This window comes from Sorex araneus, chromosome 5 (genome assembly GCF_027595985.1).
Source record: "Sorex araneus isolate mSorAra2 chromosome 5, mSorAra2.pri, whole genome shotgun sequence".
Classification (NCBI taxonomy): Eukaryota; Metazoa; Chordata; class Mammalia; order Eulipotyphla; family Soricidae; genus Sorex; species Sorex araneus.
This window is the reverse complement of record NC_073306.1, coordinates 74748663-74775422: the sequence shown is the minus strand read 5'-3', so window position 1 is coordinate 74775422 and position 26760 is coordinate 74748663. Positions and strand designations below refer to the sequence as shown.

General features: G+C 36.3%; 1 protein-coding gene across 1 annotated transcript; it reads right to left on the bottom strand.

Annotated features, from left to right (window-relative positions):
- Positions 1-397: 397 nt before the first annotated feature.
- Positions 398-24169, bottom strand: CLCA1 (chloride channel accessory 1). Its single transcript, XM_004603627.2, has 14 exons — positions 24008-24169; positions 20761-20901; positions 20448-20595; positions 17649-17754; positions 13986-14163; positions 12810-13028; positions 12089-12316; positions 10441-10615; positions 7321-7427; positions 5297-5512; positions 3939-4200; positions 2988-3158; positions 1634-1867; positions 398-783 (listed from the first exon to the last, which is right to left on the bottom strand). Exons 1-14 carry the CDS (start codon positions 24167-24169, stop codon positions 398-400), a joined length of 2733 nt encoding a protein of 910 aa, XP_004603684.2.
- Between the last annotated feature and the right edge of the window lie 2591 nt (positions 24170-26760).

Genomic DNA, 26760 nt, shown 5'->3' with positions numbered 1-26760 from the left:
GGCGTATTCAATATGCCAAAAACAGTAACAATAGGTCTTATTCACCTGACCCTGAAAGAGCCTCCAATCATTGGGAAAGACGAGTAAGGAGAGGCTGCTAAAATCTCAGGGCTGAGTGTAATAGAGATGTTACTAGTGTCCACTCAAGTAAATTGACGAACAACGAGATGGCAGTGATACAGTGATACCGTTTGCTATGCTAGCACCCCTTCTTTCTAATACTCTAAATAGCAATGACTAAATGTTTGAGTTTGAATGAATATATATTTGCACACATATATTCAGTTTTTTAGCTTTTTATTTCATTATGTCATGCTTAAAGGAAGTATAGGATGTTTTAGAAAATTTTGTAATCAAAAAAAGAATGAACAGTTTATTATTTATTTTTTTGTAAATTTCAGTGCAAATCCACTGACAGCTGTAATTCTCCTAACCATTTCCACATCACTTTTAAAATATGAATGCCAGGAATGGTGCTATTAACATGAACATCAGGGCAAGGAAGAGGAATAGATGTCTCTGGAGGAACCTCAGGGGGAATATATACAGAAACTTGTGCAATGTTGGATATTTCTGACTTAAGTTTAGCCTTATCAACAGCCTGAATTGCAATGAAAATATTGGTGCCATTTTCAAAAACGATGTTTTCTGGTTTAAACACAAAAACTTCCTTGGAGTTGGCTTCCTGAGGGATGAGATCTGTAGTGTTCACTTGAAGTGATTCATTGAACTTGTCTCTGAGGTCAAGGATATTTGTACTTATTCCAATGATATACTTGTAAGCTAAAAAAAAAAAAAAGAAAAGAAGGATGTGACTTGTAATTCTCAGATTTTAAATTAAATTCTCAAGAAGTTCTAACAATCTATTTGAGACTAAGTCACCATCTCATAAAACTTTAAAGAATAAATATAACTGGTAATGCATATTTACAAGGATTTTATCTTTTCACATTATAGTTTTGTTTATCTTGACAGTAATAAAGGTAAAGCTGAACCAGAGTGACTTAGGCCTTAGTACTTCTAAGCTGCATGACTAAGAGAGGAATTTATATAATTATTGTCTGTTTTATTGTTTATAGAGAAGTATTTAGTATAGATGTTTCTCAAACTTCAGTGTGCATACATATCACCCAATAATAGTCAAATGCAGATTCTGGTCTGGGATGGGGCCCAAGGCTTCTCTACATTCTACAGGCATTCATATCATTTCCTTGCTGCAGTTCACTGACACTTTTAGAATGTCCTGATTGGACATCTAAAACCTGATGGGAACTATGTTTCTTCCAAAGCATGGCTCCGTTTCATAAATATCTGTGTTGTATTTCCAATCCTCTCCAGAGGTTGTTACTCAAAAAAAAAAAAAATGGGCTGAATTAAAGGAGAATTTGGCAAGATTTCAGAAAAAAATAAAACAAAATAGAGGAGTTTCTTTTGATAAACTTTCCGGATTGATAGGTCTCACACCTAAAGTTGTTGTATTTCAGATTCTAAATTTGTTATTTAAAAATCTTTACTTTTCCTTTCATTCATGTTCTTGTCTGCCTTCTTCCCTCCAGGTTCATCACAACACACCTGCCTGCCTCACCCTTTCTCTGCCTCTGGTGGTTGGGGGACCTTCACACACTCAGTTTACCTCTTCCATAGTCGTAGTCATCCCCCGGAGCTGTCCAGGTCAGATTAATATTGTCCCCTTGGATTTTGGCCTTCAGGTCGGTGATTTGACAAGGTGGGAAGAGATCAGGTATGGGATTCTTTGGGACATCAGAAGCCACAAATGAGCCTCCTGAGGATGTCCTGCTGAAACACACTTGTTTGCCTTGAAGATCTGTATTAATTTCCGGTCTTGGCGGATTCCATTTCACTTCCCCTGCATTGCAATGCATGACAATACAAAATAAGCAACATCACAACACCACAAATGAATGGCAATCCTTTGTTTTGTTCTTGGAATACCTCTATTATACTCTGTCTTCTTTTTCCTACACAAAATTAATTTTTTTTCTTTGTTCAACAAAATCAGTTTTTTACTACTTGTTACAAAGTAATTGTCTGGAGCTAAAAACACAAAGAAGGAATTATTGTACTTAATTTTGTACATATTGTTTGAATATTTAGTGAAACCACTTCCACAAAAGATTTTTATTATATTTATCTTGAAATTGTATTTCTTCCCATTCTTTTGATTCACCCATTGACAAGCTCAGCCTAAATGCTCCCTGTTTCTAATCTCAGACTGCCTCAAGAAAGCTCTTACATCTAGATAATACTGTTGACTTCTTATATCTGCTATTTATTTGCCAATGAGTCATCTGAACCTTAAGGATTAGCCTTGACTACTTTTTCTGTTCTTGTAGCAATCCCAGTTGCCCTTAGTTTCTTAAACACACTCAATTTAGTGATTTTCAGCTGGGGGTTATTTCTCCAATGAAGTTTGGAGGTTTTTTTTTTTTTTTTGGTTTTCTTAGTTTGTGGGCCATATACAGCTGTACTCAGGGCTCATTCCTGGATCTGTGCCAGGAGTGGCCCCTGGTGGTGCTCAGGGATTGTCTGTCTGTGTCAGGGATAAAACTGGGTTAGCTTCAAGCAAGGTGAGCATTTTATCTGCTGGTGCTCTCTCTAGCCCTCAAGACATTTATGACTGTCATGGCTGTGGAGTTGCTTTTAATAGAAAGTTTCTTTTGATAAACTTTCCGGATTGATAGGTCTCACACCTAAAGTTGTCGTATTTCAGATTCTAAATCTGTTAGTATAGGTGTTTTAATAGTTAATGGGTAAAGACCAGAGTTGCTGCTAAATACTCTACAACATGTTGTGGAAGAACGGGCTTCCACAACAAAGAATTATTTGACCCAAATGCCAATAGCGCCAAGACCAAACACTCTGACTTAGTCCTGTACTATCTCTCACCACACCCGATTCATTTTATAAGTTTTCTCTAGCTCCTAAACCTTTCACTCAAGCTTGGTGTGTTATTACAGATCACTTACCATTCTCAATCCAGCCGGGAATATACATGGCTCCGTTCTGCTGGGGCATCACCTTTTGTCTGGCTGTATTTTTTCCTCCCAAAGCTCGTATCTTTACACTGTACCTACCATTTTCACTATAAGTTGTAAAATACCTTGAATATATGCCATCATTTTTGGTAGCATCAGCACCTTGATAGGGAAATGAAAACAATTAATGATTATTCTAAAGGTAACTGTGTATTTTTAAATTTCCAAATCATATGTGCTTTAAAAATGTCAACACATGTATAATGCAATATTATCTTCAAGCTAGTTAGGATTCAATTATGTTTACAATGAGGTCTATTACCTTTATTTGTAAATATGTGCATGTGTGTGTTTGTGTATGTGTGTGTATGTCTGTGTGTAGTTTCATAGTTATATGTATTGCCTTTTTGAATTGTCCTTTCTAAAATCTGGAAACATTAGGGAGGGGGAAATAATAGATTCTGCAAAGACATTGACAAGTCATGTAGAACTTTGCTTGAATTCATCCTTGCTGCTTCCTAAATTTAGAGCCCTATATTTCTTAAAGTGCAATGTAAGGATAACAATATCTCAAAAGTTCATGGCTAAGATAAAAATTATAGGATTGTAAGTATATATTTTTGTGAAATCTTCACACACAAAATACCTAATAACTATTAATTTTCTTCCATACCCTTTTTTGGGGAGGGGGCGGGTATTCCTCTCTGAGTTTATTCAGCTTTGCCACTAATGAGTTTGAGGCTTTGCCAAGGCTAAAATAAGTTCTTCCTTATGTTTTCCAACATTTAAAAATTTAGGGGTTGAGGAGAAGCAGAGACCTCTTTCAACCAGACTCTCAGAGCTGATCTCCCTACATCCAACTTCTTTCACACATCATGTACTACTGTTACCTACTTAGCTCTTGCAAAAGAAAGATATATTTTCAGGGTTTTGTATGGTTACCTGCTCCATTGTCCAATAATTCCAAGGTAACTGTTTTGCCACTTGCTGATTCTATCAGGGCTGTGACATTGGCCCTGAGAATTGGCTTAGCTCCTTGGTGAATCTTTGCATAGACTATCATAGGGCTAGGGAATTTGCCCGTGTCTTTGTTCATTTTAGAGGTGACTGTTATGGGAGGCAAAGAAGCATTCGATGCACGGGAGGTAACAGTCAAAGTCAGGGTTTGTGAGCTTGCTTGCAGGCTGTAATTCCAAATGCCAACCTTACCAAAAATGTGAAGAAGGGAAAAGACAATTCAATTAATAAGTAGATGACACTGACTTGATTTCAAAAACACTTACAGAAATTGCCTATGTGGTTCAAATATGTTATAGTCATAGCTAAGAAGATTTATGGTGACTCAATGGCTGTGGAAACTTTAAGTATATTTGGGTCATACTTCTTATGGTCAAGAAAATCCTGTCACTGTCACTGTCATCCCGTTGCTCATCAATTTGTTCGAGCGAGCATCAGTAACGTCTCTCATTGAGAGACTTATTGTTACTGGTTTTGGCATATCCAATACGCACGGGTAGCTTGCCAGGCTCTCCAAGAGGGGCGGAGGAATCAGACTCCAGTCAGCCGTGTGAAAGGCTGTTGGGCATGGAAAATGAGATCTGAAAGCTATATCCTTATTGGTTTCTCAAGAGCAAGATCAAATTGATGGGTTTCTTAGATAGAGGAAACCATTTTATGAGTTTGAAACTTCAAAAAACAATTCTGTATTTGTTTTGGGGCCACACCTGGCAATGAGGCAATGCTTAGGGGTTACTTCTGGCTATGCACTTAAGAATCACCTGGTGGTGCTCATATATGATGCCAGGGAATGGAATTCAGGTTGTTTGGTCATGTACATAGTAAGCACTATACACTTTGTACTATGGCCCCATGATTTTGCATCTTGCCTGTTAAGCAGTTTGATTGCATTCCTTTAGTATCTGGAGAGACTGTCCTTTCATTTTCCTTGATTTGCTACCAGACTAATCATATGCACTGCATGGGGTATTGTGCTTTTTTTTCTTTTTTTTTCAACATTGACTCTCCTTTTAGCAATTACTCATTATTGTAAATCATGGTGCCCAAAGTTAAATTTTAAAAGACAGGAAAACTTCAGAATACAAAATTAAATAATTGGTACAATTATGGGCAGTTTTGTGGTGATAGTATGCAGTAACTTTGTATATCAAAATTATAAACTTTAATGCTTTGATAACCATATTGAAAAAACCATAATTCAAAATTTGATACGATTAATTTGGGAAAACATTTTTTTAAAAAACGGCATAAATTGTGAAGTGGCAACAGATTGACTTTCCTACCTTGGCATTATCTGGGATCTGAAGGTAAGCCATTTTTGTTTGTGTATCCACTACAAAGCCTTCTTGTTTCTTTCCACTGGGATCCCAGAGAAAGATGTTGGGAGTCCCTGATGTCCAGGTGACAAGAAAGAGTGTGTCCTTTCCTACAGTGCTGTCCATAGTTACTGTGCCATTCATCCACTGACTGTTCTGGAGGGTCAGTCCCTTACTCTCAAGCTGTTAAGAAAAACACACTTTCCTGGAGAATATTGCTTTTACCACAGAGTATCTTTCATTATACTTCTACTTCTCTGTTAAAAAGAATTCACAGATGCTTCTGTTCTTAAGTTGATATTTAAGTTCTAGCATGATCTAATTATAACTTACATTTCCAAGTTTGGCATCCAAATATTTTTTCATGCAACTAAGTCAGGACTTTCCCCAAATGATCCTCATAAATCCCTAATTCTTTGATTTTATCATAGTCTGCTTTTTCTTTTCCTGCTTCATCTCTATTTAAGTTTTACTTGACTATCAGTTAAAATTCAATATCATTTTTCCATAAATCTGTCTGTTGTATATTCTTATGACCTGCCATTTCTAAATAATTTCTCTCTTTTATGAACTCCCAACCAGAATCTTATCTTTGTTTTATTCTTATTTTTACTTTATACCTTCTACTAGATATAGCTCATATAATATACAAGACAGTAAATGAAGGGAACTTAATGAGACTTATTTTCACCTACAGGTAGGTTGTTTGAATTCAAAATATCTAATTGTAAGGTCAAGCATTATCACAATTCCTACCTAAATTCCAAGACTAATTTGTTTGAAGAAGAAGGAAGAAAGGTGGAACAGAGATTAAGGTTAGAAAGAATTTTTAAAAAATTTTGTAGAAAGTATAGTTTTGAAGATGATTCCTTACATAATTAGTTGAATTATCTTGAGTTGATAACTTTTAAGACATTAGGAGGCTGGTTATAGTGTTAGATTTTGCAATTTTATAGGTAGATTATGATCTTGGATATGGAAAAGGTAAAGGAATCTAAGATAGTATTCTGTTAGAAGGTGAGTAAATGAGTACTGTTCATTTCTCAAGCTATTTTCCTATTTAGTTTCTTAGATAACGAAAATAATGAACAGAAACCTCCTATAAACTTTCATAAGCTTTTTCCTAACACAGTACTCTCTTTTCTGAACTGCCTCTTATATCTTGCTTTTCTGTCTTAAGTAGGATCGCCCAAAGAAATATAAGTTTTTACATTTCTGGTTGAATAAATACATAGGTAAATAGAAAGTCTACTATTTTAAAATCAATCACTATTTGCCTTTGATGCTACTCTTTTGCCTTCAGTGTTGCTTATTAACTCTAGTTAAAAATTTTCTGTGTTATTATAATCAAAGTATATTTAAATACATTTTCCTTTTAAAGAAAGATCCAAGACTTTTGAAATACATTTTAGGTTTTTTAGAAATTTTAGAAACAGAAAAATCCATAGAAGTTTTATGGTTTATATCTGGCAAATAAAAAGTTCTTTGCCCAGAAGTAATGGCAGACCCACAACAGGATCCAGATAGCTGAACATAAAATATTGGCTTTTACCAGTACAAAGCAGTTTAAATCTATAACTAGAAAATATTTGGCAAATCTCAGGGATCTGAGATAATGGAAAAGTAGGACAAGTAATTCCTGAATACTTGTCCCCAAAATTGTATTATGATGGTCTATTCTAAACACAACTCCAAGCCAATTACACTGCGATGAGTCCGTATTGCCAGATGTTAAAAAAGAATTCTTGAACTCATTACATTTTGCGTTAAATTTTGCATTTCCATGAGCACATAACTTACTGTCATTTCCAAACAGGCTAACACTAATTTCCTTGTTTAAATGATTCATATTGCATTTTAGAAATAATGCCTAATATCAAGCTAGAACCTTTAATTCACTACTAGAAGAGTGTAGAAACACTTTAGCATTAAACTCTCCATCTTTGCTGTGATTATTTACCAACATGAAAAATGTAAGAAGTAACTCTGACCTGAATGGAACGTTGGGAAACAGCTCCATTTCCTGAAGTAAAGGTGCCAAAAGCATCAATAAGACCATTGTTCTGAGCCTGATCTGAAGCATATGTCTGTATACCACCTAAAATTCAATTACATAAAGATTATCTTCTAGAAAACAAAGCAATTATTTGCAGCATTTAACTTAATATTAAGATAGTGGAATACATTAAATAAGTATTCAGTTGTATCATTGAATAGATATACCAAGCATACATTCAGATTAGCTCAGAGGTTGGTACTAATCTTTTTTTTTTTGCAGGGTCACTCATGATGATGTACTTGGCTATCTAAGCTTAGCGGTTAGGGAATCAAGCCCAGTAATGTGATACTACTTGGCCCAGCAGTTCTGGGGCTAGCAGGACTTTACCAGTGATTCTATGGAGGGACGGAGGAGTATATGATGTCAGGAATCAAAGTCAAAACCTCATGAATACAAGTCATGTGCTCCACTGCTTTGCATTATCTCCCCAGATTGATGCTACTTTTAGATTCCTGCTAAATAAAAGCTTCATTTTACTTTTAACCCAATCAAATATGGTATACTACTCTTGCTATAAACTACAGATTTCTATAGTGTTTTTCTCAATAAGATAGAGTCCCTAGAATGGAAATTTTAAGTAAATTTTGCTGTTTGGTAAATCATGTCAGGCCTTCTTCCAGAAATGTATATTCTTATCAACTATAAATGAAGGGGCTAGTTTTACTCACAAGCTTTAAAGTGTTGCATATTTTCATTTCTTGGCAAAAAACTGACCCATAATTTTAATTTGCATGTCTGGATTACTAGTGAAATATGAACAATTTTTCATGTCTTTGTTATTCAAATGCATGGGCTTTTTAGCTTTTTTTTTCACTTAATGTACAGCTAACTGCTGTTTTGTTTGTTTGTTTTTTTCATCAAACTCTTCCCATTAATTTGAAATCTGTGTGTGTGAATATACAGGTGGGAAAAAGGTATATGTGAGTGAATGTGTATGTGTGAGAGAGACAATCTGTCTCTGGAATTATTTCTGTTTCATTATCACTTCCATTCCTATGCCATATATTTCTAATTGCTAATGAGAACATTCTTCCTGATCACTTTTTCTTTTTCAGGTGAGCTGAACTTAAGTTCCATTGCCAGTATCTTTTGTTATTTTTATTTGCTCTTGGAAAAGAGTAGTTTCTCACAGCATTAGAGCTTTATCCAACAATTAGGTGTGTCCCTCTGTTATTCTGATCTTTTTATAAAGTCTTTGAATAAAGCATCATTAAGTTTGGCAAAAAAAATTTAATGTAGGAGTACTGGTATTTATCAGCCATTGATTAAGAAATTTAATTTAAAAGCTTCATTCATGTCTATCAACTGACTACTTCAATTATCTGCAAAACATCCATGAATGATGATAGAGTGAAATTATTGTGTTATACAGGTCATGCATTTGTATATAAGAAAATTCAGGGGCTGGAGTGATAGCACAGCGGGTAGGGCATCTGCCTTGCACGCGGCCAACCCGGGTTCGAATCCCAGCATCCCATATGGTCCCCCGAGCACTGCCAGGAGTAATTTCTGAGTGCATGAGCCAGGAGTAGCCCCTGTGCATTGCCGGGTGTGACCCAAAAAGCTAAAAAAAAAAAAGAAAGAAAGAAAATTCATCTAATACTACCCTTAGGTCTAGTAACTTATTCTTATTTTAGACACAATTCTAGCAAGTTGAAATTTTGAGTTTATTCCCACATTAGGAAAAGCATGTGTATGAGTGAATCTGCAGAAAAACCCAGGTATGCGGGAGCTGTGACTGAAACTCCAAGCTTGAGCCGAGCAGGAATGGGCCTTCTCCCACTCATATCCCAAGTTTTCCAGTAGCTTGGCAGTCATACCCACAAATTGCCCCTGGACCCGTATAATCTCCTCAACAGCCATGATCCAGATACTCAAAAATAAAGCTCCCAGAAGAGAGCAACATAGGCTTCACCCATGAGTGCATCTGCTGTATAAATGCATTCTAAATTTTAGAATTCTTGGAGTGACATCTCATACTCTACACCACTGATGTACCAAGAGTAGCACACAACATTTGATTGGGTTTAATAAACATGTTAGTAATATCTTATACAAGAGATTACTTGCTACAGGATGAAATACAATAATCTTCACACAGTTTCCTCTAAGGAAACTTTAGTGAAACATTTTTAGCTAATTATTCATAGCAAGCAATACAAAATTATTGGTTTAGTTATGCTTTGGGAGGTATGATTTGGGATTTGGGGTGGAAACATTTGAAATATGGTGGTGAGATTGGTGTTTGAATATTAAATATAATGAATTATTGTGAACAACTTCATAATAATAAAATAAAATTAAAAAAACATGTGTGACCATTAGAAAACACATCTGACAAGGGACAATTACACAAAAGAGTAACATATAGTAAAATAAGATTATAAAGCAGACCTAAAAAATCATGGGATAATTAGAACAGGTGAAACTAAGATAGTTGATGTGAAAGTACATTTATACCATATTAATAGTATTAACCACCCAAGCCCAAGTAAGTTTCCCCAAATCCAGTCTGTGTACTCTCTGAATGATCGACACAGTAGCACAAAAGCCCATCTCTCTCACTGCATGTCTCTGATCACAGATTCAGCTAGACTCTGACCAAGTTCAAACCAATACTTAGTTCCTTTCCTACTCTCCCTCCTTCCCTTCTGCCTAAGAGCTTTCCTTCTGTAAATCACATGCTCTCCAATCCCATTTTCAAGCCTCGCTTTAATAAACCTAGCATAAAACAGGTTGTATTGGGAGAAAACAATTTAAATACTGCAGGAAGAACTTCAACTAATAACTAATATACTAATACTGTTTCTAAAGTTTGAAGTGACTACCTATTCTATTAAAGGGTGCTATGCTTTTTCCATCTTCACACTGCCCTAATTCTAGATCAAAGGCCTTCAAATAAATGGGTAGAGTCAGGTAATTATGAAGGGAGCTGGTTGGGCAGAAAGACCCTCTGTTTATCTATCCTACCCTTCCACAACTCTCCAGATTACTGAAGCTTCCATTTCAATGCCAGAGAGGAAACAGTGGGACCCAATAGATCATCCTTTACCTGTCATTTTAGACAGCTCCTCTAGTTCTTTGGCTGCAGAGGGCCCCAAGGCAACAGTGTGGATAATGGCTCCACTATTTTTCACTTCCCCGAAGCATCCACTTATAGTGCTGTCCTCTCCATCAGTCAGTAGCACTATTTCAGCCCCATCTATTGGGAATTTCTTCTTAATCACCTAAGGACATAATGTAGGGCATGAGTTAGGTTTAGAGAAATCATGGTGTTTAGGGGGAAAGGTATTTAAGGGAATAAGAAACAAAATTGCAGAGGGTATAAATAAAGATGTCTGGGGAAAGTCAAATATCTCTTTAAATAATACATTTTAAGTCAGCAACACTCATGGAACTTGACGGTGGTCTTTACTCTCTCCTATCCAGCAGAAAGTGTAACGCTGGATAGTCTCAAGGATGGCAGCCCTGGGGGAGCAATTAGGAAGATGACTACGGTTTCCCTCACCTATGCCTACTTCACAGGCTCCCAGAGGTTCACAGATACCTTGTAAACTGATGTCACCTCAATGCAAAATAAATTTTTATTAAAAATGTAGGTGGTGTCTGTGATAGGTCTTAGCAGAAAAAGTGTGATTTAACATATAAAAGGAGAAAGCACATTGAGACGCTAGCACAGAAGTGAAGACGAGGTGACAAGATTTAGTTAAATATAGGGTGCCTTCAAGAGAGCCCTAAGGCCTGAAAAGGTATGTAGGGGATCCATTATGAATGGATTTTAAATATAAAACAGTTTTATTATTAATTTTGTTAACTATGCCAAGACATTGATATGTGAGTTGAAGAATGACATAATTGTATGATCAAATGAGACTGTGGATACTCCCCAAATAAAACCACAATTACATCCAGCCAAAGAGATATCACCGCAGATAAGGTGCTTGAAGGTGCTTGCCTTAAATGCAGCTAACCAAGGTTTGATTCCTGGTATTCCACATGATGTTTCAAGAACCACTAAGACTGATACCTGAGAGCAGAGTCAGTAACCCCTGAACATCACCAGAAGTGGCCCAAAAACAAATAAATGAAACAAAATCACAGTTACATTTTTAAGGCATCCCTACTTAATAAGTAATCTGTTAAGTTTGTCTGAAGGAGGTCCTCTCCTCTCAGAAGTTAGAGATGTCTTAACTACTTCAAATGCTAGCCATTTTTCAAAGCTCTTTTTTCCTTACAAAGGATACTCTTGTATATCCCTTATTGTCTTTCCTTTATAATACTTATCTCATTTTATGATCACACAGTTGTTTACATAACTATGTTATTAAAGTGTTGCAACACTACCCCCTCCAATAAAATTACAAACTCCATGACATGAGACATGATGTCTGTTTGACCTTAATGGCATTTTTATGCCTGGCACAGAGCCTGGCATCTAGAAGACACACCATGAATAACAATCTGAATGTAAACAAGCTTGCAAAAGAGAATAAACAAAGAGAAACAGAAAAGCACAACAATGTGAGTGAATTAGTAATAAGAGCTTTGTGAGCCTTTACCTTTGTATCATTTAAACCACTGCTCTACCTTTGATTGTAATTCAACCAGACAATAAATTTATAAGGACCTACTAAAAGGGAGTTTTTGGAGGGAAACAGATACTGTAACATTGGCAAACATGGCAGTGAAAATTGTCTCACAGTAAATGCTAATCGAAGTCCACTGCAGATGGATGTTCCTCCTGAAGCTGAAGTGGGCAAGCTTTTAATTAGTTTGTCTCTCTCAGTGCCACTGTTGATCTGTATGAGCTCACTTCTCACAGAGGCAGCACTGTCAAATGCCACCATTCCAGCCCAGGATCCTTGCTCAATTGTCTGCAGCAGGAAAAGTTTGCCTGCTTGAGACAGTCGGTTAAGGCGGTTATCAATCTGGATGGAGAAGCAGAAGAAAGTTGGTCAGGTGAGGTTACTACACAGGCAGAATAAACACAGAGCAGGGTAGAGAACTTTGGAAAGTGGATGTCTCAATAATAAGCTACTCAAATCATAACCTTCTCTGCAGGTAAATCTCCCCTTTGTACTGCATATTTGGGTAGAATTCTAGGGGTCCTACGATATAAAGTTAGAGTTAGAAATCATTAATGCAATACAGTAATTGTCCTACAGACCTACATAATGTCAGGGAAACAAAAATCATTAGGACTGTACTTCATCAGATATTTCCTCAGAATTTGGAAGTACATTTTATCTGGCTAATGGGAGAATTGATGGAATTTTATTTTAAAGTTGAAATCGACACTTTTGATGGCAATGGTATTGTCACTTTTCTGGCTTATTCCCACCCAGTTCCAAGTTACAGTCCAGAACTTAGGTACACAGTTATGAGACCAGCCTGCAAACAGCTAAGATTCAGTGAACATACGCTCATGCTTCCAGACTTATCAAGAACCAAGCACACAATTCTTTGCCCAATCTGCAGCAGTGAGAAGGTGGGCTTAGGGGGCTGTGTTGTCATAGGAGTGGTTTTCTTAAAGTCCTCAGAATCACGAATCACTTCCCACGTGCTTCGGAGATTGCACTTTTGGTTTTGCTGGTTTGGGGCTTCTTTATTGTGGTTTTTTTCTGTACAAAATGCCACCACCTGAAAATGTCAAGAAAATGACATAAATGCAAGCCAGTTACTTGATAAAAATTGTGACTAACTTGGTTAAAGTGCTGTTATATGGCTTTAAAAATATCCACATTTGAATTAAATTGGTTAATTAAAAAACATAATGTTGGCCTCTTCTTGAAAGTTTCTGAGTAAGTCTGGGAATGTCAGGAAAAAACAAGGATGGCTCAGGTGATCCATGGGCCTGGCATTTAAATTTATACCACATGGGTATTTACAAGCTCTTGCAAGCTCTTTCTCTCTATTTCAAAAACTGAAACAATTTTATGCAAGAAACTGGAAGAGTGGCTTCCCACTGTTTAAGTTTGTGCAAATTTGCTCAGGTATATACTTAGCAAAGTTCATCTTACAGAGTTTGTCATTTATAAAATATTATGATGTACTTTTAAAAGTTATTTGAAACTGTTAAACAATGTCCAAACTCCTTAACAGTGCCAGTACCAATGTCATTTAAAAGATAAAATATGTAAAATGTCAATGAATAAATAAAACCATAAGCAGGCCAAAAAGAACTCTGGAAATTAAGCTAAGGTGGCTATGCTCTTATTAACTAATAATCACCCGAGCAAATTTCCTGTTTAATGATTTTTTGTGTTTGTCCAACTTGAAGGACATTTAAAGCAATTCTAAGCTTTTTGGGCTCTCATTGTCTGCAGGCACCAAAAGCTTAGAATTATCACTAAGCTAAAAATTATCACTAAGCTAAAAGTCATGAGGAGTAGATCATAGAATGTAAGAATGAGTCTTAAAAAGGATTAAGAGAAAGATGTGACTTTATCCTGATTTTGTACTTCCAGAGTACAGCTCTATCCCACAAAAAAATCAACTTTTCACTGAGAATTTCCTAAAATATGGTCCTCTCATAGCATCGGGGATAATGCTTCACTAAATACATGTCAAGAAAGGAGAAAGGAACAGGGCACTTACAGACATCAGGCTTTGTAAATACATTATGGAAGTCTTATCTCTCTGGACAGCGTGGGGCAGGAAACGGCAGTCCTTAGTGTACAATCCCGTGACTCTGTCGGGTCTGCATGGTCTGTCAAAACAGCTGCCTCCTGAGCATTTTTTTTCCTTATTTTCACCAGTAATAGTTGATGGACATCTGAAAATATAGTAAGGTTAGCTATTTAGGTGATGTAACCACTTCAAAGGGTTAGAATTAGAAGGCAACAAGTCTCTGAGTTTCTTTCATATGTAATCCAAGGGAAAAAAATATCTTAAGTAGAAAAAATAGTCATTAGATTTAATAGAATCATTTCTATTTGCCAGAAAGTGCCCAAGACACTCCCAAAATTAAGTTTAGCTTATGCTGGTGTGAGAATTAAGATCAAGGTCCTAAAAGGCCATCCATCTGGTTTCCTCAATCCCGAATTAGGAATTAAGTCTCATTTCTTACAAAAAGCTGAATGGTACTTTCTGTTGTTTTCCTAATTCATTTATATCAAACAGTTTTTGCTTAGTTCTTGAATTTTCAGACTTATGTGAGATTTTACTTTATGTTAAATGCTTACAAATTTCAGCGCCGTTTTTGGTGCAGGGGCAAGGTTAGGAAATACCTGGCAGAGCTCAGGGCTTACTTCTGGCTCTGTGCTCAGGGGTCACTTCTGGTGATGCTCAGAGGTGCACCATGTCATTTATTCTTCATGTCATTCTTCTCCAGACTCTGATTTTATGTTTTACTATTAATGGGTTTATTTAATTGCAAAAGATTTTGTTAATTTTTTTCCCAAATAGGGGAAATTTGCCCAGATATTTTAAAGTTTTTTGCATTTTTAGAGACTTGTATTTAATTATAAAAATGTAAATTATTACATAATTAATATAGCATTGTAGCATAATTAAAATTCAATGACTAAAAGTAGCCATTATTGTTATTATTTTATAAGGGACAGTTCTTAGTTGCTATCTACTAAATGAACTTCGAGATTTTTTTATAAGTCAAAAGTCAACATACTGCTATGAAGTTAGAGTTTCATAAAAATTATATATTTAGGTTAAATTTACATGTACCAATTGAAAATCTCTCAATTTATCTGAATTATCTTTAGAGTACTTTAAAGGAATGTTATAGTTTTAATCAAATATGATTTACACATTTCTTAGAAATTGCCATGCTATTTTATAACTGCTTGCTGTCTTAAATGGATTATTTTTTCCATTATGTTTTTGGACCAGGTATTTTTAACACACGTAAAGACCACTTTGAGTTTTCATTTTGTTTCTGGTTACCTATTCCCTTCCTTCTCTTGTCAATTTTAATTTCTATTTATTCCCCTGGACTTTGTAAGACCATACATGATTTGTAGAAAGCAATTTTCTTCTCTTATTTTCTAGTAGCCTTCTCCTTTCTTTTTCTTTTTCTTTTTTTTTTTTTTTGGGTTTTTGGGACTCACTCAGCAGTGCTCAGGAGTCACACCTGGTAGTGCACTGGGGACCATGGATAATGCCAGGGACCAAACCTGGGTCAGCTCCTGCAAGGTAAGTGCCCCACCCTCTTTACTATCTCTCCGGCCCTTTCTTAAGCTCCCCAGTGACTTATTGCAGAGGCTACAAACAAGATTAAGTAACTGTTAATGTAGCTCTCCTTTTCTTATCCCTAAGAATGCCTCTAGTGCTTCACTATTAAATATTATGTAGGCTGTTGACAATTTCACTGGATGAGATTTAAGAGGCCAATCTAACATGATCACGTTAGGGAAGTGACCCTGGTATGAGATCTGTGTTGTACAGAGGGAACAAACACACTAAGAAAATCAGGAACCTTTTTGTGGCTACAATAGGCACTTGTTATCTATTTAACCCTGAAGTGAAGTAGCAGTGAGAAAAATATAATGACAGTTGATTAAGCTCAAATAGTTTGAATTTAACAAGTAATGGGGAAAATTGAAAACAGTGATTCTCCCATGGGAGAAATCAAACCAACTCTGGACTCTGTAGCAGCCAGAAAAGTTCCCTTCAGAAACAATTGTACCAATACAGACAGAACCAAAACTGACTTTATTTCTTTAAAGATCCATGAGCCTTCTGGGCAACTCAGAGAAGGGAACAGCAAGTAAAATGTGGTTGTTGGTCATGTGGGGGAAAGATGATGTGGGCCAAATATAGACTAGAGACTGAACGCAATGGCCACTCAACACCTTTATTGCAAACCACAACACCTAACCAGAGAGAGAGAACAAAAGGGAATTCCCTGCCATAGTGGCAGGGTGGGGTGGGGGGAGACGGGACTGGGAAGGGGGGGTGGGATGTTGGGTTTACTGGTGGTGGAGAATGGGCACTGGTGAAGGGATGGGTTATCAAACTTTGTAAGGGAGAAACATGAACACAAAAATGTATAAATCTGTAACTGTACCCTCACGTTGACTCACTAATTAAAAATAAACTATTAATAAAAAAAAAAATAAAAAAAAATAAAAAAAAAAAAAAGATCCATGAGCCATGCAGAACTATAGGCATTCAAAATAGAGAGATGTGCTGTTCCAAATTCCTTTTCTAAAAGTTGTATCTTAAACTCAAATGTTTAAATTAAATGCATTTAATTTAAAAGCAAAATTATCAAATTCCTTATGATAGCATTTCACAAGGTCAAATTATTATTTTGAATCTATTGGCATAGTACTTTATTTTTCTTCTTAATAGAGCATTCTAGTAATTTACTATCTACATTTTCAGCCTTGGCCTTAGTATGTCTTAGATTCACTTAATTCTGCTAAATATAGTTTACTCCAATAAAATCTTTTTTAGAAAGTTGCAATCTACAGTATATACCTCTTTTTCATGTTATCTGTCAAATCTGAGTACATAGTACCCTAAACTAAGAGGAAAGTTCTGTATCTTTTATGTTTGTACGAAAGCAGTTTATATTCACTGAAACTGTGTGTTGCAAGAATTTGTCCACAAAATAATAGTGCCCAAGAGTAGTTTCTAAAGCTTAGTTTGCTTTCTGCTGACACCATTTAAGATTTATTTCAAACTTTCTGCTGACACCATTTACGATTTATTTCAAACTTTACTTAAAATTTACTTCAGGGGGCTGGAGCAACAGCACAATGGGTAGGGCGTTTGCCTTGCGCACAGCCAACCCATGTTCGATTCCCAGCATCCCATATAGTCCCCTGAACACCTGAGTTCAGAGCCAGGAGTAACCCCTATGTATCGTCGGATGTGACCCAAAAAGCAAAAAAAAAAAATAGAATTACTTCAAATTTTAATATTCAGACTCTCTTTTTGAAAAATTCCACATTCCTCCCCACCCCCGGCACACTCGCAATAATAAAATCCATAAAAATGTCATTCTGCCTTTAAGACATCAGGAAATTTCACTTGTTTTATGTCACTTAACCTAATACTGAATCTGAACATTATAAGATAGATTTCTTGTGGTTGTCCTTACTGAAAAGAGGCGAATGATTTATAGCTGTAGTTGAAGCACTTATGAAGTAAACAAAATTCATTTTGCAGGGGTATAAATAAAGCACTAAGGATGTATTAGCAAATAAGAGAGAAGTCTGCGTATTTTAAGTTAATCAAGGTCAAATAATTGCAACTTAAAACAGTTTGGGAAGAGTTAAATCAAAAATTACATACGTTACTGGTTTTATTTTTCCTTTAGATGAGTAGAATCTCTGGTTATCATTGTACTCATTGAATACTCCCCATCGCAGATGAGCCCATTCATGGACAAATGCTCTTCCTGTGAGAAAATATTTTAAAACACTGGATTACACGAGAATGGAAAAATTTCTTTCTCATATTGGGAGAAAGTAATTCTTTTGAATGTTGTTTTACTTTGTTATGAGTTTGTTTTGTTCAGTGCATGCTATGATGAGTTTTAAATTAAATATTTGCTTTCAGTAGTAAGACAGAATCTAATAGGACAACTGCAAATTTATTTATTTATATTTTTTGCTTTTTGCGTCACACCCTGCAATGCACAGGGGTTACTCCTGGCTCTGCACTCAGGAACTACCCTGGCGGTGTTCGGGGGACCATATGGGATGCTGGGAATCGAACCCGGGTCGGCCGCGTGCAAGGCAAACGCCCTACCCGCTGTGCTATCGCTCCAGCCCCCCTGCAAATTTTTAAAAAAAATATAGCAGCTTACTCCGACTCATCAAATGTGACTGAGGCACTTAGTAAGTGCTAGGCCATTGTTTATACAAAATGAAAGACCTGCCCTGCCCTTCCATAGTTCATAGCCCGGAGGATGGCACCTAAGATCGTAGGCCATCCAAGTGTAATGCTAGTCCACGCAGTTTGCTGTTAGAGTCAGAGTTTAGCAGGTCCTGCCAACCAGTCTCTCTAAATCAGGCCTTTATTACTCATAACTGGCCCATACTCCATACTCCACCTCTACCTTTTTACTTTGACCTTGTTTTCATATTTATAGTTCTCATGTTTCTACTTAGTCTAGAATTACTGCACAGCTCAACTTGCCTCCATGTCTCTAGTGTTCAGTGATTTCCCTTTGGTGGCCAGGGAAACCACTGAAGGTTTAGGTCCAACTTCTCAACATAGCATTCCAACCGCCTCTGCATCCTTATTTCTTGCCATTCTTCATCCACTTTCAAAACTCTCAAATCACTACAAATTTCTGAACTCCTTTTACTTTCTGGAGACTCTTGCTCATCTCTGGTATATATATATATATATATATATATGTATATATATATATATATTTTACATAGTTTTCTTCATCTTGGAATAGTTCTATCTCTTTTTCCTCTCTCAATGGCAAGCTTATAACTGCTCGAAGTCATTCTTTGACATCCCTAAATTGATCCAAGAATTCTTTGTTTGTATTTTTAATTATTTTCCATTATGACACTTGCCATGGTAAATTGTCAGCACTATTACTTGCTGATCACCTACATTAGATGATTGTTCATTGTCATGTCTTGATACTTCGTGTCTAGAACTAAATAGGTTTTCAGTGAGTATTTCTTAAATTTGGATGAATTTTATTGACATGTACAGCTCAAAATTTTTGAAATGTATAGGAGGAGGTAGAGTAAATTTGTATGGTTAGGTAAAGGGGTATACCTACCAGAAGTATACCTACAGTATACCTACAGAAGCCCAACTTTTTCACATGAAGGATTTCAACTATTTTGTAGGTGCTGAGGTAAGGAAGGAGTGTAATGGAGCAGGCTTGGAGTTACAGTACAGAAAGGGAGATTATAAAGGAACTGCATATGTGATGGCAATAATGGCTGGGGAAATCAGAGGAGTGAGAAGGGGCAATGAGGAAAAGTCAACTCAGTATTACTTATTGAGTCATATACTGGAAATCCTTTGTCTCATTAGAGGCTGGATGGAAGACTGAAAGAACAATGAAGGAGTGTGTTTCTTTGACACCCCTTTTTGACAATCTCTAAACGTACTCTAGTGTTTTGGGGAGGAGAACATGAGGGTACCAGGTTTGCTTTGTCTGTTAGTTTTCTCTACCTTGTTTATTTAAATGGAGAAAATCAGTCAGCTTCTAATCTTCTCAAGACAGTTAAAGAACCCTAATACTAACTATTAATTAACCTAAGTCAAAAACACTAATAACATGTGACTATTTGGGAAAGTATATATAACATACACTCAGTTGTTTATTTTCATCTTTTCTCTAAAGGTTATTCAAAGTATCTCATATAAAAATGATAAAAGATTGGGGGGAAATTAAAACCTCAGTGGCAGAGAACTTATTTTGGAAGTTGAAAGCCCTGAGTTCACCTTCTGGCAACACACACACACGCAAACGCACACACACGCATACACACACACGCATACACACACGCATACACACACGCACGCACGCACGCATACACGTGCTAGCACTCCCACAATAAAGAGCTTTGGACTTTAATCACAGGACTTTGAGAACCGACTTGTAAGAAGAGTTGGTCAAGAACTCAAAGTATAGTCCTTGGTAGGGCGATATCAATACCAGATTTGTCTAGTCCCATCTGCTAGTCATAACACGCGGTCTAATGATCCATTCATATTTAAATCAAACAAAAAGTCTGATATCATTATAATATCAGTATCTGCCATCTAGTGACTAATATCTGAACTGCAGGCATGATATTTAATGCGTTTAATTTGTTCCATAGAAACCAAATACTTCATATTAAATTTATTTTACAATTGTCAGATATTGATGCTATCTGTAAAACATTTCTAAAACTAAAACACTATATTGACTACAACATAAGAATAGGAATAAATTTTGTTTTGAACTGAGTAATGCACTATTCTGCATTTTTATTTTAAAGTACAAAATATACTATCATAATCTGACTTATGTTTGCTTTCTCTGAAAAATAGTGCTATTGTTCCACTTTATAAAAAAAATTATTAAATTACTAACATAGACTAGTACTTCATCTCTACCCCTACCTTGTGGTCCATGTTCAGCCAACTTTTTCCCTGCTATAAAGTCAGGGGTGAAATAAATCCGCTCGCCCTTCTCTCCACAGTTTCCCATCTGCTCGGTGTAGGGTTCATCATTACCTGGAGTATTAGGTTCAGTGACAAGAATGTCAGCCTGAAATTTGAAAATAGTTCTCATTATAATATTTCAGCAAATGAACTAAACTTACATATACTGGAGCTTACTAGAACCATTTTATTTGATTTTTATAATACTTGAGTAAAAAAATTCAAATCACAGAAGAAAACTGAATTTGAAGAATCAAACTGATATTCTCACATTTTTGTAGGTTTCAAGTTTGGGTCTCTTATACTCGGGTTTTGTCTTCCATTTTTCAGGAATCAAAATGGCAACATTTTTGAAATAAAATCTTTTTTCTGTAGCTTCAAACAGATATGGAGAGGCCTCATTCACCATATCCTAAGAAAAATAAAACATTACCACAAGGACAATTATGACACAATAATCACTGATTCATTCACATTTATTTATTTTTAATATCTGTATTTTACACATTTCAATGCTTCCTGATTCCACCAATAAGTTAGAGGTTATGAAGATTATGGAAGTATTTGTTTTGAGTATAGCACTACATGTTAGGTTTAAGGAAGTGGAATAATTAGTTACTAATTTCTCTGAAGTCAAAGAGCATAGGATTCTTTCTTTGAAGTAGGGTTTGACTATAAGAAACTCTGCAGATTCCCTGAAATGCATCAGGAAAGATACTAATGAGGTTATGGAAAGATTTTTATTATAGGAAGAGGCATTGGATGTTAAGATTGGAAATCACTGAGAGTAATAAAAGTAGTATGAACAGAGGAAGAAAAAGACCAACAACTGAATCTGAATGGGATCCCAGCATATACTCGTGGAAAGAGGAGTACTTGGCAAAGGAGAATCACATGGAACTGACTAATGCAGGGAAGAAAATCAGAAGTACAGTGGGATGAGAGTGTTTCAGGAAAGAAGGAGTGATCATCAATGTCAAGTGCTACTGAACAGCCAAGTAAGATGAGGAGTAAAAACTGAACACTGGAGCTAACAGCATGGGTTAGCCCTTCTAGTGGAATGGAAACAACTTTAGGAGAGTGAGAAATTCAGAAGGATGGAAGATGAGAAGTGGAGACAATGAAACATCCAAATCAAGAAATTCATATAAAATTAAAGAGGGTTGGAGAGATAAAGCAAGAAGTTTTGTCTTTATGAAAGACGATCTTAGGGCAAGGAAATTGTTTTCTTTGTGTGTTTAATGGGTACTATTTTATGAATAGGTTAATAGAGAGGTGGGAGGGTGAACCACCCTGGTAATGCAAGAGAAACCAGGATCATACAGGAGGAAAGTCTTTGCTGGAGCAGATCAGGGGAACGGGAAACCAGGCTCTCGTTTCTGGTGTGGCTTTGGGAGCAAAAACTGCTTTTTCTTACCTGGGGGAGCAATATTCCCAAATTAATCCAGGATGATTCCCACTCTGCTACTTCCTCAAGTTAAATTTGAGAGATTTAGCTCATCTGAGTCCCAGTTACCTTCCTTTCACAGAGTGATAACAAGAGCTGTCTTGCTATTTTCAAAAAGTTCCCATAATGATTTGTATTTCACTCTTTTTTAAAAAAAAGACTTTTCCTTTTTTTTTTTTGGAAGGGGGTCACACCTGGCGATGCACAGGGGTTACACAGGGGTAACTCCTGGCTCTACACTCAAGAATTACCCCTGGAGGTGCTCAGGGAACCGTATGGGATGCTGGGAATAGAACCTGGGTTGGCCACATGCAAGGCAAATGCCCTACCCACTTGTGCTATTGCTCTAGCCCCTAGAAAAAGTAAGATTTTAAGAAACAAAACTCTTATTAGACTCAGTGAAAACTGTAGTGGCTTCCAAAGGAAAGGTGAGATGGGAAGTATAGAGGGGTATTCCATCAATGAAAAATAATATTCAAAAATATAAGTTGACAAAAGCATATCTTTAACAATTTGTAGGAAAATTTAACTATTATTCATAAAATAAAACTCTACCAACAAGTTGAAAAATAGGTATAAATATCCCATATTACCCAGGGACTGCCCCCAGCACCATGTAATCCCACCAATGGCCAACATCCAGAGACTATAAAACCAAGTTTCCAGAAGTGCGACATCTTTTAGCCTAGTTATCCCTTTGGGAGAACCTGGCAAGCTACCTGCCCACATGGGAGAGACTTGCAAGGTCCTCATGGCGTATTCACATGCCAAAACCAGTAACAATAATGGGTCTCATTTCTCTGACCCTGAAAGAGCCTCCAATATGGCACCGTTGGAAAGGATGAGTAAAGAGAGGCTTCTAAAATCTCAGGGCTAGGACAAATGGAGACGTTACTAAGACTGCTAGAGAATTCAACGATCAACGGGATGATGATGATGATGATGATGATGATGATGACGATGATGATGATGATGATGATGATGAATCTTTGTTTGCTTCTCCTCAGAGTATGGAGCCATTCTGAGTGATCCTGTCTGTGGGTCCCCTGCACTATTACCTTGAGTTCACACTTAGCAACTTTACTTGAGAGGAATGAACACTTCCCACCTGTATGAACTAAATGAGGCACTGGTAACTGAGGGTTATTCATGCTGTATTTGGTGTTATTACTATGCATGGAACTACACATTGATTTTTTTTAATTTTGAGAAAAAATTTGAAATTTGAGAAGATGTGAAAAATTTGTCTAGCTCCCTCCTACCAATTCCTTTCATGCAGCTTCTCTTATACACATTAATTGTTAAATTTAATCCTGTGATAAAGGTACTAATAATTAATCTCATTTTATAGGCTAGTACATTTGCTCATTGCACAATACTGACTATGAATGTATGACACCCAAATTTTAGGATGGTCTTTTATACGACACTTTCATTTCATTTTAGTTTGCTTTTGTCCACAGCCAATCTAATTCATGCATATTTATAACATTTAGATGTCTCTCCCCTGAACCTGGACAATCTTATTTCTCTAAATTTTCCTCCCCACTCCAGAAGATGTAGCAAGTGGAGTGAAGCTGCTCAGCAGTCCTAGAAAGGTCCATTGTCTTGGGACTTAAAAAAAAATCAGGAAAATCACAGACTTTTATTCTGGATTCCTATAATAAGACCACAGAGGAGAGTGTTATAACTAGGAGAACACAAGAAAAATCTGACATGCGTCAATGATTATGCCAGGTAAAGGAACTATCAGCTGTATCTCTCACAGTATCTAGCAAGGCTCTGCCTTGGTGCAGAACTAAGCAACTCTCAATGACATTACCTCCAGTTCATAAGTGTAGACGTTCCCTATTAAAATGAATAAAGTATAAAGTTCAGAGTAGCATGCACTATATTTATCATCTCATATCTCTCAAGAAGCCTAATGGTAGTATTATTGCTTACATTATATGATTTTGAAACCAAAAGTCACTTAAGAACAAAACTTTGATTTATATATTCTTTACTCTATTACAACTTTAAACTTAACATTTCTTTAAGAAGCATGAATAATCACTAATGTTGAACTTACCTTTATTTGTTGAATGAGTGTTTCATCTTCTGGCACATTAGAGTCAATAGCAATAACAATGCCTTCATAGCCATTGTTATTCAACTCAATGAGTGAATTACTTAGGACTCCTCTCAGAAAATAAAGGACCAGAATGGAAACTGAACTCTTAAGCAGCTCCATTACTACACATCTCCCTTTGATTTTGTTCTCTGGAAAACACTAGTTTTGAAGGCACCTTTTTTAGCTCTATATATATGAATGTATAATATACATTTTCTTGTTATCATATATGGTTTATTTGACCATATCTGATAACAAAATGACCTAAAATTATTATTGCTCTTGTCTGCAATATGAAGAATGATTATGACTTATTCTAAATTTCTGTGTACCTTCAAGTATTTCACTTTGAAAGAGTCATTAAACTTTTCACCTGTGCCAGCTGCTGGAATTGAGGGTGGGGAGACCACATCCGGGTCCCTGCAAGAATTCACAGGTGACAAGCAGCTTGGTCATTTGAAAGACTTGTTTACTTCTTATAAATGTTTGCTGATCCAAGAGAACCAACCCACTTACTGCTACCCTCCAGTACTTCCTATACAGCAGAGGCCTCACTGTTTTATGTATTCAGTAAGTATTTGTTAAGTGTAAACCAAGTATTCAGTTATCCTTTATGTTGTCTTTATTTTTATCTTCTTCAATGTAACCATAATAACTTTAGATGTTTCCTAATGGAGAGAAAAACATAATATGTATCTCATAGTTTAAAGCAAACTCTCTCAAGTTTCTCTGTCAGATATCAAGTTAAAATATTTATATCTTCTATTGGTCATCAGTAGAACTAAAATGAAAAAGATAAAATAATTTTGCTGAAACTGTTGCTCAGAATGTGAATTATGAACTTTCATAGACTGCTTAGATTCTTTTAAGTTTTGCAGACCTCAGATGAAACTCAAAATGGTCTACCACTTTCCTTTGTTCAAAATATTTAAAATATATCTTCAAATATGACATCATTCAATGTCTTTCTTGTAGTAAGCATTAACTTTAACTTTTCATCAAATGTCCTTGATACTAGCTCATAAAAATTAAATTGTACTTATTGCTAATGTTTAATTTACACTAATTACTTAGTTACATAACCTTTCAGCAATCAAAACTGAAACATTAAAATAAGGTACAGGTGTATCCAATAAAAAATTATAGTCTAGATGATCCCAATGTGCATTGAAATAAAAATGTATTAAAATGTATTGAATAGCTATATACATTTATTATACATATAAAATAAAAATTTGAGTTCTAAAATATACCAGACAACCAAATATATGGAGAGAGAAAGTCCATGTCTTGGATATACCAGTATCTAAAGTTTCCAAGTAGTGCCTAGTTCACCTCTAGCAGTAGAAGACCTACAGAGGGTGGGTGGTAACAGAGGTAAAAGTGAGGGTAACTGGTGATGAAAGAAAAATAAAGAGGTGGAAAAAATGAACTAATATCTATTAGACCTATGAGACTGAGACTGAACAAAATGAGTCCAGTACAACTCATTATTTGAACTGCATAGACCCACTCATGTTCATTTGGTCCAATATTAAATATAAAGGTCACTGCATTCTTTGAGACTATAACACGTCTCACTTTTCCCTGAGATAAGGTAGGAGTCTAATCGTTCAAAGCAGAGGCCAACTTCAATCCTCTCAAATTTTTTAAAGAAATTGCCTATCTCCTGCTATGGCTTGCCTCAAGAACATGATAGCTATGTGTTATCTCTCTTTCATCACCAGTTCCCCTCACTTTTGGTGGACACTTTGACTGATCTTGATTTGCTTGTTGATGAACCCAAGCCCTTCTCTGGAGATATATGATGAGCTCTTATGACCCAAGTTCACTTGTATCTGCGTCAGTTACCTATGACAGGGATTTCCTGGTATCACAATCAATTTAGGTGTTTTTTCTAGATTTTCTTGGCCTTGACTAGGACTTTATTGCTTGTTCAGTGGAAAGTCCAAAATGCTACCACGGCTACTTTATCTTCTAACACCTTGGGCTCTTCTCATCTTCCCCAGGGAGAAGATCTGTTTTAGTTAGAGCAAGGCCTCCACTGGACAGGCCACAGTGACATTCCATTCTCTAAGTGTAGCCTAAACAGATTCACAAAAAGTTTGCCTTACACAAAGCGTATACCCAGCCTGGGGACCTGGCTTTGTCAGAGGCAGGTCAGATTGGCCAGATGAGGCAAACCAGAGGGGTAGAGCATTTACATGTGGAAAAACAAACTACACCCCAAAGTGGTAGCATACATTCAACATTCCAGACATTTTGTCTGTCTAATGAAAAAACACTGAATGATACATAGCATTCTGACTTCCTTTGCTACACAGATTAATTATTCCTGTTTTTAAGTTTATTTAAAAATAGGGTCTTCTTATATCTTGCTCCTTTCTATATGAAATTCAGACATGTTAAACATAGCAGCAACATTATTTTTCCATTGTGCGGTCAATCATCCCATTGCTCATCAATTTGCTCGAGTGGGCACCAGTAACGTCTCCATTGTGAGACTTGTTACTGTTTTTGGCATATCTAATACGCCATGGGGAGCTTGCCTGGCTCTGCCGTGCGAGCGAGATTCTCTCAGTAGCTTGCGGGGCTATCTGAGAGGAGGGGAGGAATTGAACCTGGGTCAGCCACATGCAAGGCCCTACCCGCTGTCTATCACTCCAACTCTCCATTGTGCAAATACACTACAATTTATTATCAGTTGCTAT

Coding starts and splice junctions, on each gene's coding strand:
- CLCA1 (XM_004603627.2), bottom strand. CDS start 24,169: ATGGAGCTGCTTAAGAGTTCAGTTTCCATTCTGGTCCTTTATTTTCTG. Junction 5,513..7,320: donor TTTCCCAACGTTCCATTCAG/GTCAGAGTTACT, acceptor TTTTCTTAACAG/CTTGAGAGTAAGGGACTGAC. Junction 1,868..2,987: donor TCCCGGCTGGATTGAGAATG/GTAAGTGATCTG, acceptor ATTGCAATGCAG/GGGAAGTGAAATGGAATCCG.